The following is a 15,428-nucleotide window of genomic DNA, read 5'->3' on the forward strand; positions in this document are numbered from 1 at the left end:
TTATTTGAACAATTTTTTTATCAGGTTTTTGATTGTACCATGGAAGTAATATTTAAATATTACTTCCATGATTGTACCAAGTGTACTAGTAAGTAGAATACATAGTTTAGTAGGGAAACAATGGCTTGAAACGAAATAAATCTTTGTTTGTAATGAGTTATGTGCAGCTTCGGACCCAAGTACATGGTTGGAACTTTCATTGTACAATGCATTTGGTTCTGCTTTGAAAAGAATCACAGAGCTGAGTCTATGTACCATATAATATAAAAGGTTAAGTGGTTGTTATGACCTAGTCCTTAATTGAGATTCTTTTCAGATATTCCTGGCCATATGTTTTCCTTTTTGTCATATTAAGTATTGTTTTGATTTAATATGTTCGTAGGGGAAACAAGGAACATTATTCTCATACAAAAAATTAAGATAATTCTAAATACACATTTATAAAAAAAATGGAATTTATTACAAAGGATAATCATAAGATATACTTGAATTGTCCTGGACCCGCAGTCACTTCTGTGATGGGTATATGTGAATTGAATCCTTCTTTGAATACGGACAAACATATTAGTAGTGATAGACCCCAATGGTCAATGATCTTCAATTTATACCGAATATTGACTGTCAAAAAAAAATGCTAACATTCCAATTTTCAATAACAGTTAACAGCAAATACATTATCACAATAACAGATAACAAAAAAACTAAAAGCCCAATAACAGCTAACAAAGAATAAGACAATAACAGCTAACAGCAAATATATTTTAAAAATAACAGATAACAAAGAATTAAATTGCCCCATAACAGCAAAACAGTTAAATCCCTTGCCCCTTCATACAAGTAGCTTATCGCATATTTAAGTACTTATACATCCTTTGCTTTAAAATTTTCCTGTTTCAGCTTTTCTGAAGGTCAATCAGACTGAATCCAGAAAAAAACCTACAGACGCACCAAATTAATAAAATGTTATGTTCATTGTTTCGACACTTGGTTACTATATATAGGCAATGGTTTGGGGAGGGTTAAGCTCTCACAAACATGTTAAACACTGCACGTCATTCTTTTTGTGCCTGTTCCAAGTCAGGAGCATGTAGTTCACTGGTTGTCATTGTTTTATTCAATCATAAAATTGAGAATGTAAATGGGGAATGTATCAAAGAGTCAAACCGACTTTTAATAGAGCAATGGGTCTTCAATGTAGCGAGAAACGCCCGCACCCGGAGGTGTCCTTCAGCTGGTCCCTAAAAATATGTATACTAGTTCAGTGGTAATGGACGTCATACTAAACTCCGAATTATACACAAGAAACTAAAATTAAAAATCATACAAAACTAACAAAGGCCAGAGGCTCCTGACTTGGGACAGGCGCAAAATTGCGGCGGGGTTAAACATAATTTTTGAGATCTCAACCCTCCCCTATACATCTAGCAAATGGAGAAAAAAACAAACACGCAACAATACGCACAGTAAAACTCAGTTTAAGAGAAGTCCGAGTCCGATGTCAGAATATGAAACAAATGAAAAATAAACAAAATGACCCTGCAATAATACATAAATAACAACAGACTACTAGCAGTTACTGGCATGCCAGCTGCAACCCTCAATTAAACTGATTGAAAGAGTATGTCTTCCATCATATGAATATCTGGCACAATCCCTCCTGTTCGAGGTTTAGTATTATACTATCATGAAATATATGAGAAGAACATAACCCGTGTCATTCCAACAACTGGTTTTAGAATAAATGTGTTTAATTCCAATGGAAAGACCCTATATTAAGTGAATCAATATTAAAGCCAAAAATACAATCTTTGACGACTTGACAACAGCATCGTAACTATATCCCTTCTCAATAAGTCAGTTTAAAGGTTTTGTTAGCATACTTGTTTTTCATAAACTGTTTTGTTTTAAATAAGGCTTTTAGTTTTCTTAATTAAATCATTTTTCTCATTGTTGAAGACTATAATTGCTAACATCCACTTTATTTGAACTTTGGTGGATAGTTGTCTCATTGGAAATCATACCACATCTCCTTATTTTCATAGCAGTAGTTTACAAATGTTTAAATTTCATAAATCTATTAAACAAGTTTGGTAAAGACTTACTCCATAGAAATAGGTGAATTACTCTTAAATGATATTTCAGATAAGGGTTTAATGATACAACAAATAGGGAATATGTCCATGGGACACAGATGATGCCCTTGCTTGCATATCGTATAAAGTTATAGAGAGATATAACTGAAGAACAATACAAGTGAAGCTATCCAAATTTGTACTTGATCTGATTTTTGTGGTCATGACAATTGTGTATCAGTTTCATAACATGTGGTTAAGGCAAATTAAAGTTAGAGAACAGTAACATTTGTAAAGGGGCATAATTCTAGAATAGTTTAAGCGACACCACCAAAATTAAATTCAGATTTATTCTGTATTTTGTTGTTATTAGCATTTTGTATCAGTTTCATAACATTTGGTTGAGGCAAACTAAAGTAAGGGAACGAACGGAAACAAAATATTCAGCAATTTTTCCTTTGTAAAGGTGCATAACTCTAGAACAATAAAAATGACACCCAATAAATTCAAACTTGATCTGCATTTTGTGGTAATAAGCATTGTGTTTAAATTTCTTAGCATTTGGTTGTGGCAAACTTAAGTTAGAAAACGGAAACCAATTTGGGATGAACTTACAGATGGATGTACAAGGGTAAAACTACATGCCCTCTCAGCTTATAGCTGGGGCATAAAAAAAAATTGATAGACTTTCTTCATATTTATTTTCAATCTGGGTTAGGAAGCTGCTTCAGACAAAGAACCATTAGTTTCAAACACTATACCGTCTTTCACAATACAACTGATTTGAGCCAGGTCTTCAATAGTCGCAGTAGAAACTAAGTTGACAATTTCACCTTGTGACGTCATAATAACCTGTTGTTCATTGGCTTGAGTATTACCTTCCTCGTCTACAGATTCAGTCACATCATCAAATGACAAAGCCTGAACTGGTATCTCTGATATTTGATCAACTTGTTCCAAAACCACTTCACTGCCACTGCTGTGAAAATGATTTTGAACAGGAACATGGAATGATATTGAATGATTTGTAACCCCATCTTTAGGAGGTGCTGTTGTGACAGAGATTTGAATGCCATTTATTATCTGAATAGAAGAGCACTCAGTATCAGACGTGGTATTTTGTGCTATTGCATTCAGAGCATATGTGATTAGCTGACTGGATGAAATATTAGAAGAACCTAAGTCTTCATAACTTGAAATTTTAGCAAAATCCTCTGCACTGATTTGAGTTTCACCAGATTCCAAAGTTTGCACCTGCATTTGAAGATTTAGAGGTGTCCTATCTTGATCTAATTCGTTAGATTTTTGTTGTATTTCTATTATGTCCTGAAGTTGAATTCCATTTTCATTCATAATCTGCATGGTGCTCTGGTCATGAATAGTATTAGAGATATGTTCTTTTTCCTGAATTAACCCGTTTTCATGGTCTTTGATATGATTTAAAAAGAATTGTTCATTTACTGTTCTGTACGTGCATTCGTTACAACAGAAAACTCCTGCAGCATTTGGATGTTTGTTTTTCATGTGCATTTTGATTGAGATTGCTTGTATACACGTGTATGGGCAGTAATTACACCTGTAAGGTCTTTGTCCTGTGTGTCTCATAGAGTGTCGTCTGAGAGAATTATGGTCACCAGTGGCAAAAGAGCAGACTTCACACCTGAAAAAATACAATACAGTGAGTATATGAATATCAGTAAATATTTCAATATCAATAAAATATTAAAAATAACATGAATAATATCAGTACTTTCAAACAGTACAGTTGTCTATCGCTAGCATAATTTTTATTTGCAAAATATGCCCTTGCCCCAAAATATATTTTCTTGCCTGGTTTGGGCAAAATATTTCAATTTTTCTACAGAACTCCTCTATGTACAGAATTTGTTAAGGCCTTCATATATGGGCCCTGGAGGTGTACAGGTAAAGCCTTATCTAAAATGGTATTAAATAACTTAATTTTTAGGATGAAAAAATATAAAAAAATTCATCCTCAAATACATGTTTATATATAAATTTATATGAAACTAAAATATGTGATACATGTATGTGACATGTATAGTTTGAAGCGTAACAGCTGTTCTAATCTTTATTGTCATATTTTTTTTGTATACTAATGATATGCTGTAACAGACAGAACATGATTTATTTTTCAAGTATTTAGGTCAATAACTGCCCTAGTCCTATATAATTTTAAGATAAGCCACTACCCAAGATAAGTTGGTTCTCTCATCACTGAAATGGAAGAAAAACCTCAAAATTATAGTTTTAATTATAATCTAAGTACAAAAAATGTAGAGTTAAACTGTATACATGCATGTATCTACATTTACTACATGTATGTGCAAAAATGACCTTGTAAAATCATTTTGCCAGGTAATGTATTCCTGCAAGTACAGTGTGCTACCAATTTTTGATGATACTGCCCATGCAGCCTAGGAAAACCCAGACCAGAGTTCCTCCCAAGGAAATACCTACTTTTTTAACCTTGTATTCCTTAAGGCAGTACAGTGAACGTTGTCTCTTTCGAAATCATACCACATCGTTTTATTTTTTATAGTATTTTGAAAATAACAGACATATTAAGTGTCAATTTAAATTAATGTCCATGAAGTTTAGTTTTATGTAAAAAATACTAATTGAGACAAGCTTCAGTGAACTGCATGTACATGTATGAGTATTAAAGACAGATTTTATACATGTATCTGTATATATACATGTATAATAGCAATGTTCTTTTATATTCAAAAGGTAATAAATAAAAATATATGACTTATATATATACAATTTATATACATAACATTAAATAGATATTGGAAGATGTGGTATGAGTCCCAATGAGACAACTCTCCATCCAAGTAACAATTTATAAAAGTAAACCATATTATAGGTCAAGGTACTGCCTTCAACACCGAGCCTTGGCTCACACCACACGCTATAAAGGGCCAAAAAAAAAGTGTAAAACCAAGTATATTATATATATTTTTAAACTATACAAGTGTGGACACAGATGAGTGTGGATAGTATGTATGGATGTTTGACAGTGTCTTATGACAAAATGAGTTCTATGTTTTTTCTATATGGTGTTATTAACTATGTTGCACGATGACAACCAATCTGAGCATTATGAGTGTTATTTATTAAATTTTGTATGCCCCCACCTACAATAGTAGATGGGCATTATGTTTTCTGGTCTGTGGGTACGTTCGTTCGTTTGTCCCGCTTTAGGTTAAAGTTTTTGGTCAAGGTAGTTTTTGATGAAGCTGAAGTCCTATCAACTCGAAACTTAGTACACATGTTCATTATGATATGATCTTTATAATTTTAAAGCCAAATTAGACTTTTGACCCCAATTTCATGGTCCATTGAACATAGAAAATGAAAGTGGGAGTTTCAGGTTAAAGTTTTTGGTCAAAGTATTTTTTGATGAAGCTGAAGTCCAATCAACTTGAAACTTAGTACACTTGTTGCATATGATATGATCTTTCTAATTTCAAAACTCATAACTGCTCCAAAAGTAATCTGAGAGAATTTCAAGCATTTTAAGCCAATATTATCAACATCTACTAATGAGTCTTAATATGTCTACATATCTAAAAAGTCATAGTATTCAAAAGGTAATGCAAAATTATTCCTTTTCATTATTTTTGTTATATGGATACACATTTGAGTGATACATGTACCAATAAAATATTTGTTGTGGTATGAAAGTGCAGTAATTAGCATTTACTGTAACTATGTTAATTCACACAAATTGAAAAATAAACAAATGAATGGACCAGATGCTCCGCAGAGCCCAGCTTTATTAAACTATACTAAGAGAGATAACTCAACCACACAAATTAGTAACCTGTACAAATAATAGTAACAGAGAGAGAACATCTTGAAAGAAATAAAATATTGACCCTTGCATTTTGTATGACCAGTGAAGAAAAAAAATGTCAATTCTAATTATAAACTGCTGATAGACTATATGAACTATACAATCAGGGTTTCAGACAAAATATCACCATTGAATGCTTCAAGCATTCTCATAATTCTGTTGATGTTACTTACTTAAAAGGTTTTTCTTTGGTGTGTGTTCTTTCATGTAATAGTAACATAGCTTTCCTCGATGATGCATATCCACAATACATGCATTTGTATGGTTTAATTTGGCTGTGGACACCCTCAATATGTTTTAACAAACATTTCTGGTTGGCAAAGACCCTCTTACATGTATCACATTGCCTTTTGCCTTTAGACTTTTCATTATTTTGGTCATCTGTTGAGTGAATAAGTTGGTGGTTTTTCATCTGACTATACTGACGGAAACCTTTACCACATACATCACAAGTGTAGGGTTTTTCTTCGCTATGGATTTCTTGGTGGATCATCAATTTACTAAAGGCATCAGTTCTAAAGTCATGACAAATATCACACTCTAAAAGGTCTGTGTCAACTTTATGTGCTTTCCATAAATGAAAGCGAATCAATCTCCAATTTTGAAATTGATGTGAGCAGTGTGGACAAAGGAAGGAAGTTCCACTGTCAGCATGGCATTTTTGATGAATATCTAAACTTTCTTTTGTTTTAAACTTAGCGTAACACCCAACCACAGAACATTTTTCATCATACTTGTCTGTAACAGGCTGCATTTTCATTGTTTTTGGCAAGTGTGTATAACTTCTTTTTTCCTTATCAATGTCTATGTGTTTACGTTTTGGCAGGTAATAATCATCTTTTAATGCTTTTGGCCTTCTTATCTTCCTACGTGAACGACTACCTATATAATAATCGTCTTTATCTTCTTCCCAATCAGAATCAGATAGTGGTTGGATTGTTATTGTTTCATTTTCAGCGACAGGCACAGTTTCAGATTTTTTCTTCCTGCCTGGTTTTTTACCAGTATTTTCCACCTGAGTTCCTACACTTATTTTGATGTTACCAACAGTTGGATCTTCAATCTGAATATTATGGTCCTCCACCATATGAGATTTACAGTCTTCAATACTATTATAACCAATGCTGCATTGACCACATAGGAACAACTCTTTGGTTATAGGTGGAGTTGATTTTGGCGAGTTTGCGGATTCATATGATTGTACTTCTAAGGTGAAATCGGTCTGATTGTTATCATTTGTTTGTGTACTTCCATCACAATTGACGTCACCATTTGTTTCAGACAAGTTTTCCACCAAGCATGTGTCAACTTTTTCCTCATTTTCAATTGTCTGGTTTCCAATGGAAATTATGTTGAAAGTAGAATTATCTGTTTTATCATCACCAGTAAAATTTGCCACTTGTTCATCTAATTGATCTACTGTTACTAGTGTCACACTGTCATGTGACTGAAGTGAAGCAGAGGCTGATGTTTGATCAACAATAGTATCTAGCACACCAAAGCTTGTAGCAGCAGACTGTTCAGATATGACCTTGACCTTACTATCTGATTGTGGATTTTGCTGAATTTGTACACATCCTGTTTCCATGTCAACCGTAAGAGTAGAATTGATAGGTATTTTTCTGTTGTTGATTTGTATAGTTTCTGTTTTTGGTTTAACAGGCTGTTGAATATGAATCTGTTTGACGTGTTCACTTATTCCTTCAGGCGCTGAGCTTGTAAAACTGCAAAACCTACATTTGTAAGTAGTAACAACATCCATGTAATCCTCTATATCCAAATTGTTGGTGTCTTGCATAATGTTGACGGCCTCCATTTTCTTTTTGGTTGTTAATCAGATAAAATCCTATAATAGAAATATAATAATATGAATTATGGTAGATAAAGGAAGATGTGGTGTGAATGCCAATGAGACAACTCTCCATCCAAATAACAATTTTTAAAGATAACCATTGTAGGTCAATGTATTAATTTTATTATTCAAATCTAAAATGGATTGTCTAGCTGTAATTAATCACTGTTAAATTACCAAGTTACATTCGTAAAGAAGATCTTCAAGTCCTATACAAGTCTTTAGTTGAAAAGACTTTTATCACATTGAATACATATATATAGAGAGAGAGTGCAACTAGGTCATATACATGAAGGTAGAGGCAATTGTGAGAAGTGTTTAATTACTGTTTCTGTAATTTATGAAACCATCAACATTGCATTTCTTGCTGGTTTGACCATACCCCCTTCACAACAGAAATGAATGGACATTATATAGATTATACATTGTGCATGTATATACATGTGGTATTTTCTATATTGGCCTTGGTACATGTTTTAAGGGATGAAACATGTTTGTCAATATGTAAAATGTCAAGAAACAATGTTTTTTATCATATATATTTATCGTATATTCTTATCCCATTAATGACTTTGAAAATGGAAACCAAAAAAATATAACACAATAAATGAAGGATGATAAAGGCTTAAAGCCAATTTGTTAATCTATTCGTGTGCTTTGGTTTTTAGCTCACTTGGCCCAAAGGGTCCAAGTGAGCTTTTCTCATCACTTTGCGTCCATCGTCGATCGTCTACGTTAACTTTTACAAAAATCTTCTCCTCTGAAATTACTGGTCCAAATTACCCCAAACTTAGCCACAATCATCATTTGGGTATCTAGTTTAAAAAAATGTGTCGGGTAACCAGGTCAACCAAGCCAAGATGGTTGCCATTGCTAAAAATAGAACATAGGGGTAAAATGTAGATTTTGGCTATTATCCCTGAAACCAAAGCATTTAGAGCAATCTGACATGGGGTATAATTGTTGATTAGGTCAAGATCTATCTGCTCTGAAATTTTCAGATGAATCGGAGAACCCTTTGTTGGGTTGCTGCCCCTAAATTGGTAATTTTTAGGAAATTTTGATGTTTTTGGTTATTATCTTGAATATTATTATAGATAGAGGTAAACTGTGAAAGACAATTATGTTCAGCAAAGTAAGATCTACAACTAAGTCAACATGATCAAAATGGTCAAAAAGGAGTTATTGCCCTTTATAGTCAATTTTTAACAATTTTTCGTAAATTTCTTCTCCTCTAAAACTAATTAGGCAAATTTAACCAAACTTGTCCACAATCATTTTTGGGTTGTGTAGTTTAAAAAATGTGTCCATTGACCCAGCCAGCCAATCAAGATGGCAGCCATGGCTAAAAATAGAGCACAGGGGTAAAATATAGATTTTGGCTAATAACTTTGGAACCAAAGCATTTAGAGCAAATCTTACTCCTGTTAAAATTGTTTTTCAAGTCAACATCTATCTGCCCTGAAATATTTAGATGAATCGGACAACAAGTTGTTGGGTTGCTACCCCTTAATTGGTAATTTTAAGGAAATTTTGCCGTTTTTGGTTATTATCTTGAATATTATTATAGATAGAGATAAACTGTAAAATGGTCAAAAAGGAGTTATTGCCCTTTATGGTCAGTTGTCCCTTTCAGGAGTGATTGTCCTTTAACGTCAGTTTTAACCACTTTTTCTTTATTTTTTGTAATCTTTTACAAAAATCTCTCCTCTGAAACTACTAAGACAAACTTGTCCACAATCATCATAAGAGTATCTAGTTTAAAAAATGTGTCCGATGACCTGGCATGCGAAACCAAGATGGCAGACATGGCTAAAAATAGTACATAGGATAAATGCATTTTTGGTTTATATCTCTGAAACTGAAGCATTTAGAGCAAATCTGACTGGTGGCAAAAATGTTCATCAGATTTAGATATATATATCTGCTCTGAAATTTTCAGACAAATCAGACAACCAGTTGTTGGGTTGCTGCCCCTGAGTTAGTAATTTTATGGAAATTTTGCAGTTTTTTGCTATTATCTTAGATATTATTATAGTATCTAATGATATGCTATACTTTAAATTATGATTTAAACCTTATTTACCATGATTTCCAAAGCATCAGTAAATACAGGTGAGCGACACAGGCTCTTTAGAGCTTCTAGTTTTTAGTTATGTCATTCAGATTTTTCCTTTTTTGTTGTTGTTACACATTTTAACTATGGATTAAAGTCAGAATTTGTATATTTTTGTTGTACTGATACAGAGGAATACTGTAACTTCTGAATTTAATGCAAATATTGTGACTCATTGAGTGTCGCAATAATAGAAATATGATACAAATATATCATGAACATGTAAGAAGCTTTTCCTTTGATCTCAATAATTAAACTTACATTTTTGTTAATTCTTCAAAAAACACAATATTGAATGATGCAATAATTTCTGAATTTACAGTATATTCTTTTAAAGCATGTACATCTTATAATTATTGTTAACATGTTGAGTATTCTTCCAGTAAAGGCTATTCAAAAGACATATTGTTTCTAGAAATGAGGTCAATGGCATGGCATTTTGATTGTCCAAAAAGAACAATAAATCTAAGTTTGTTTGATACTGTAGCTCTAGTGGACAATGAAATCAGTTTTATATTTTTATGTAAAAATTGCTTCATCCTTACCACAGGCACTTGTCTCAACAAAAAAATTCCTATATATACGTTATATTAAGGTATATAGGAATTTTTTTTTTGAGACAAGTGCCTGTGATCCTTACATGTTAAAAAAAGTAACACTAGTTATTACTGGTCAATCAATGAATCAAATCATGAGACGGCTAACAAAAGATGACTTAAAAACAGGCTTGACTTAATATTTTTAAAAGTTAAGAAAATGTTGAGCTGTATGGCTAAAAAAAGAAGTCCTTACCATAATTAATAAAGGCAGAAACAAATGTTTTTTATTTACTTGTAAATGATTTTGCAGATTATTTTTAGTGTTTATAGTCTCTATCATTTAGGCATATGTACAATGTAGTTTTCTGAGTGCTTGACAAAAATGCATAAAAGGGTAAAAAAAATATCAACATTTAAGGGCAGTAACTCCAATAAAAACAGGAGTCATTTCATGACTTGAGGGAAAATTGGCTTGAAGTATTAATCTGCATACATTTGTATATTGAAATTGAACAATTTTGCCACATCAGATTTTCTCTTTCTAAAATTGTTCCAAATTTCATGTTCCCCTCCAAAATGTTGTGACTACTTTAACGTTATGCACATTTAACTGTACATAATGTTAAATAGTCATAATTGTGTTCAAAACTATTTTAGGGGTAAAAAAAATAGGGAAAAATTTAACTTGTCATAGAATAAATGATTAATTTCGGTTGATATTGCTTGACATTTAATTCATACGATGTTAGTGCACCAATATAATATTTATAGATTATCGTTGATTATCTCAACGAGATTGATTTTCTCGCTTGAGCTGGTACAGCGAAAGTAAGAAAAGCAATCGAGTTGAGATGACTAATGATAATCTGTTTATCGCTATTTTACCTATGACGACGTTGTCAATTTCAATGTCAATTTCGTTAGCAACGCCACGTGGCCTACTTAGTTTCTAGCGATAATTTTTCCATCTCAAGTGAAAAGCATGATATGAAAATTATCACAAAAAAGGATCAAAGGAAAAATGCACAAAATAACGATAATAATTCCTATTCTTGTTCAGGTATTTCAAGATATAGTTTGGTTTATAACTACACTAGAAATTAACAAAAAACTAAACGGAAAGATACCACTGTTATTTGCTATCATTTCAACAAGAAGTTATCTATTACATTGAAAGTTATCTAACTGTAAATTTGCTATCATTTTAACCAAAACTAATCTTGAAATTTATCGGTAGACAGGTACTTGAATAAAAATGTAAACTTTTAAGTATATTTGTTTTTTAAATATGATAAAAGATTTCAGCTAAGTATTAAATTCAATAAAAAAAAATCTAAACATGCTAAAATTGTAGGCTACTTCCCTATAAAATAATTCTAGAGAAGTGAATTTATAAGTGTCAAACATGCATGTCTATTAGAGCAGTTAAGAACCTGGGGAATTTAACACCATAAATTTGATTTTTAAATCACAATGTCTGGTCCAATAAAAATTTACAATGAATGTTAATTGGCAGGCTTTTTTTTTTTATTTTTTGTAAAATTTTTATTACCAATTTTTTTCACTTTGGATACTTTTTCATTCACATTTAACATATGCATAACATGTTCTAAGAGGGTCTGGTGGGAACAAAAGGGGTGGGGGTCTTTAATGCTGTATATTTTTTAATTTTCCCTATTTTTTTTTTATTTTGTTCTTTATGCTCTAGTCTTTATATTTTAGCACTATAATCCTAAATTATTTTCGGCCTATGTTTTCTTTAATTCATCAATTCTTTACCTTTTATTCTGCATAATTTTGTTTTATTATTCTCTTTTGTGTACTTTTAATAAGAGTGTGTTACTGTAAGGTAGTTTTGTAAAACCTGCGGCAGCGGAACCACAGCTCTTAGGTCCTTTTGAATTTTAATTTTGCGGACCTCCATCTAGACTTTCACAACAATAAAATATCGTGTCGGCCCTCAAGCTCAGTGGCAACCCCTTTTTTCTTTCTCCTTTCCACTGAAATTGAATGTTTAAAATGTTCGTCAAAGATGAAAATTATTGATATTTTATAAAGATAGAGAATAATGTAGAGAAACCGAGAAGGAACGCAAACATGAGATAAATTTGACCCGACACCGGTTGTCTATTCTCTACACCATTCAACCCATTTTTTGTTTTAGAGTAAATTTTAAAAATAGTATGTATGCAGTGTATATTCTCAATACACAATAATTTACCTTAGATGTTTTCATATCAATTTAAATTATTAATTCATTCGGTCAAGTCATTATTTCTGAAGGTTTAACTTCATGGCTACATCCATCAAAGACGTATTTGTTACATGTAATTTGATTGGTTCGTACATTGCATTTGTATTTGACTCCTTTATTGGAGCACTACCTGCGCGAGAACCACTTGGTAACACTCCTAGTCATATTTTGACTGGTTTAAAATTGCCATCCCCTTTTTCTTTTCTTATATATTATTACAATACGCACCACAAAAACAGTCTGCAACACAATTGAAATTATAGTATTCCTATCAAAGCAGTTAGTATTTTAGTCTACACTGTACCAATGATTTGTAAAGTGTCACTATGTATACAAATCTTTAACTGTACGCACAACCGGCTTAGATCGATTAATCTGTCTCTTCGTGTTTATTTTGACATTTCATATTTCCTATTTATCATTTGGATTTATTTATTTTTAACACGGAGTAAAAAAAATAAAAAAAAATAATCAAAGGTCAAAATGAGGAAAATAAAATATGGGAAGGGTGAATTTTATATTAATAGGACACAAGAGACAGAAAAGTTCGGTCTAATTAACTAACCTAATTCTTTTTTTATTAATTACAGATGATAATTGGAAATTTATCAATTATAGACCTTTCTTTAATGCCTTTTATACATTCATATTTATATTTTTCTGATTACATTTTTTTTTAAGATTTTGTTTATCCTTGATTTATCATTTGTCTTTCAGACACAATTTACATAATCACATTGTGTAGTGTAGATCAAAGTAATACTGAGGCAATGGATAAATCTATCTTCATATATTAAACACCTAATTTATACATTTGTGTATTCAATTACGAGGTCAAATATTTGTGTATTGACAAAGATGTTTATTAGGGTCTGTATAATTATGTAAGACTGAGGTTGATGATAAGTAATGTGGTCAATTTGATTGGTAGTTTAGGAGGTGGGACATTGTAATTAAATGTACACCTTGTCTCTGATTGTTTGGTGGTAATGACAGTTGTCAATCATACTAGTATTGTATCAATACTCAATTATTTAGTCTAATTAAAAAAGCCTGCACATGAACACACCTTAATGACATACATTCTTAAATGAACTGCTTCAAAAATATACCATTTTTTCACAGTTTATATGTGTATTATATGCACATACATGAGAACTACAGGGAACTATATTTCAGTGCAGTGAATACATTTACATGATTTAGTTGCTAACCTGAGGCCAATGCCTTAAGAAAGATCCAATCCTTCCAAAAATGAGGGGATTCTTTGTCGGCTCCTTCAGGCAGGTAAACATTTGTAAATTGGTATAACAAACCAACAACAAAATTTATAATCAACAATAAGAACATGTCTTTGCTACATATAGGACCATACATATCCAAGCATGTTAATTCTGCATAAGGGTCGTTCGTAAGGTTACCAATGAAAATAAAATCCATGTGGTATGAATTGTCACGACACCAAAGACCAAATGGCATAGAAATAAACAACTGTGGGACACCGTACGACCTTCAACAATTAGCGACAACCTTAACCGCATACATAGGCTATCACAAATCTGCTGTTACAAAAAAAAAATCGTTCATTTTTTTTATATAAATAATCAGGCCGTTAGTTTTCTAGTTTGAATTGTTTTGCATTGTCTTATCGGAACCTTTTATAGCATGAGATTTGCTCATAGTTGAAGGCCGTACAGTGACCTATAGTTGTTGATGTCAGTGTCATTTTGGAATCTTGTGGACAGTTGTCTCATTGGCAATCATACCACATCTTCTTTTTTATATGGACCAACGGAGGAATATCACAGGATCGAGGTATTCGGCATCAGGTAATCATAGGTATGTCTTCTTGTACTATACCGTATAGTACAAGAAGACATACCTATGATTTTATATTGATGGCGCTGAAAGATTAATACATATTAAAACTTATTCAACAGAGTTTCATCGACAAATAAATGGGAGAAAAATCATTGTAATAATTGCAGATATCGATGGCTACGAATGAAATCCCCTAATTTTGACCACACAGTGACACCCAGGTGACTATGGTAAATGTTGGACATGTTTTTCGAGGATTTCAGAAAAGTAGTATAAGATAATTCTTTGGGTTTTCCGGCAAAAAATATAAATACATTCAGAGACCACCTACAACTTTCTCCTACATGAATGTAAACGAATGTGGTCTCTGGGGGAAAGTTATCTCATTGGCAATCATTAGCTAGCTTAATCAAAGATATCATCTAGGCTGGTGCCTTATTATCTTGGATATCATAATATAATTGTAACTTCCTCCTTTATCTTCTTTCAGCAAATGTTTGGGTTTGGTATATGTTGATATTTATATGTATGCTTTTATAATGTAAGTGTTCAATGCGACAAGATTATAGACAGCATGAAATAATGGCAAAGTTAGTATATATATTGCTGCATTAGGCTAGCTATATTGAGTCATAATCCTATATTCTAGCTAGTATCCAGTAATATTTCTTCATTTGCATTATGTTTGATTTTAAACTACTGAGATAGAATAAGAAAAAAGACCCAAATCTGTTTAAACTTTAGATGTATGATAAAATGATAACTTAACACCCCCTTGATCTGAATCCTTTAATTACTATTTTATAGTATATTATAATATTCTAAATAATAATACGACATGTCTAATATAGAGTAACAGCTGCTTGACCCTTAGTTATACGAATAGCTTTT

At 32.1% G+C, this 15,428-nt stretch overlaps 1 protein-coding gene across 2 annotated transcripts; it reads right to left on the minus strand.

Annotated features, from left to right (window-relative positions):
- Positions 1-2,756: 2,756 nt before the first annotated feature.
- On the minus strand, positions 2,757-12,794 carry LOC134721393 (zinc finger protein 37-like). Of its 2 annotated transcripts, none has more exons than XM_063584366.1 (3): positions 12,684-12,794; positions 6,129-7,801; positions 2,757-3,732 (listed from the first exon to the last, which is right to left on the minus strand). In XM_063584366.1, the coding sequence occupies exons 2-3, from the start codon at positions 7,769-7,771 to the stop codon at positions 2,787-2,789; spliced, it is 2,589 nt and encodes an 862-aa protein (XP_063440436.1). In that variant the 5' UTR covers positions 7,772-7,801; positions 12,684-12,794; the 3' UTR covers positions 2,757-2,786. The 2 variants fall into 2 exon arrangements, with proteins under 2 accessions (XP_063440436.1, XP_063440435.1); XM_063584365.1 differs by lacking the exon at positions 12,684-12,794 and adding an exon at positions 12,242-12,568.
- Between the last annotated feature and the right edge of the window lie 2,634 nt (positions 12,795-15,428).

The sequence above is a fragment of the Mytilus trossulus genome, chromosome 6, assembly GCF_036588685.1.
Source record: "Mytilus trossulus isolate FHL-02 chromosome 6, PNRI_Mtr1.1.1.hap1, whole genome shotgun sequence".
Classification (NCBI taxonomy): Eukaryota; Metazoa; Mollusca; class Bivalvia; order Mytilida; family Mytilidae; genus Mytilus; species Mytilus trossulus.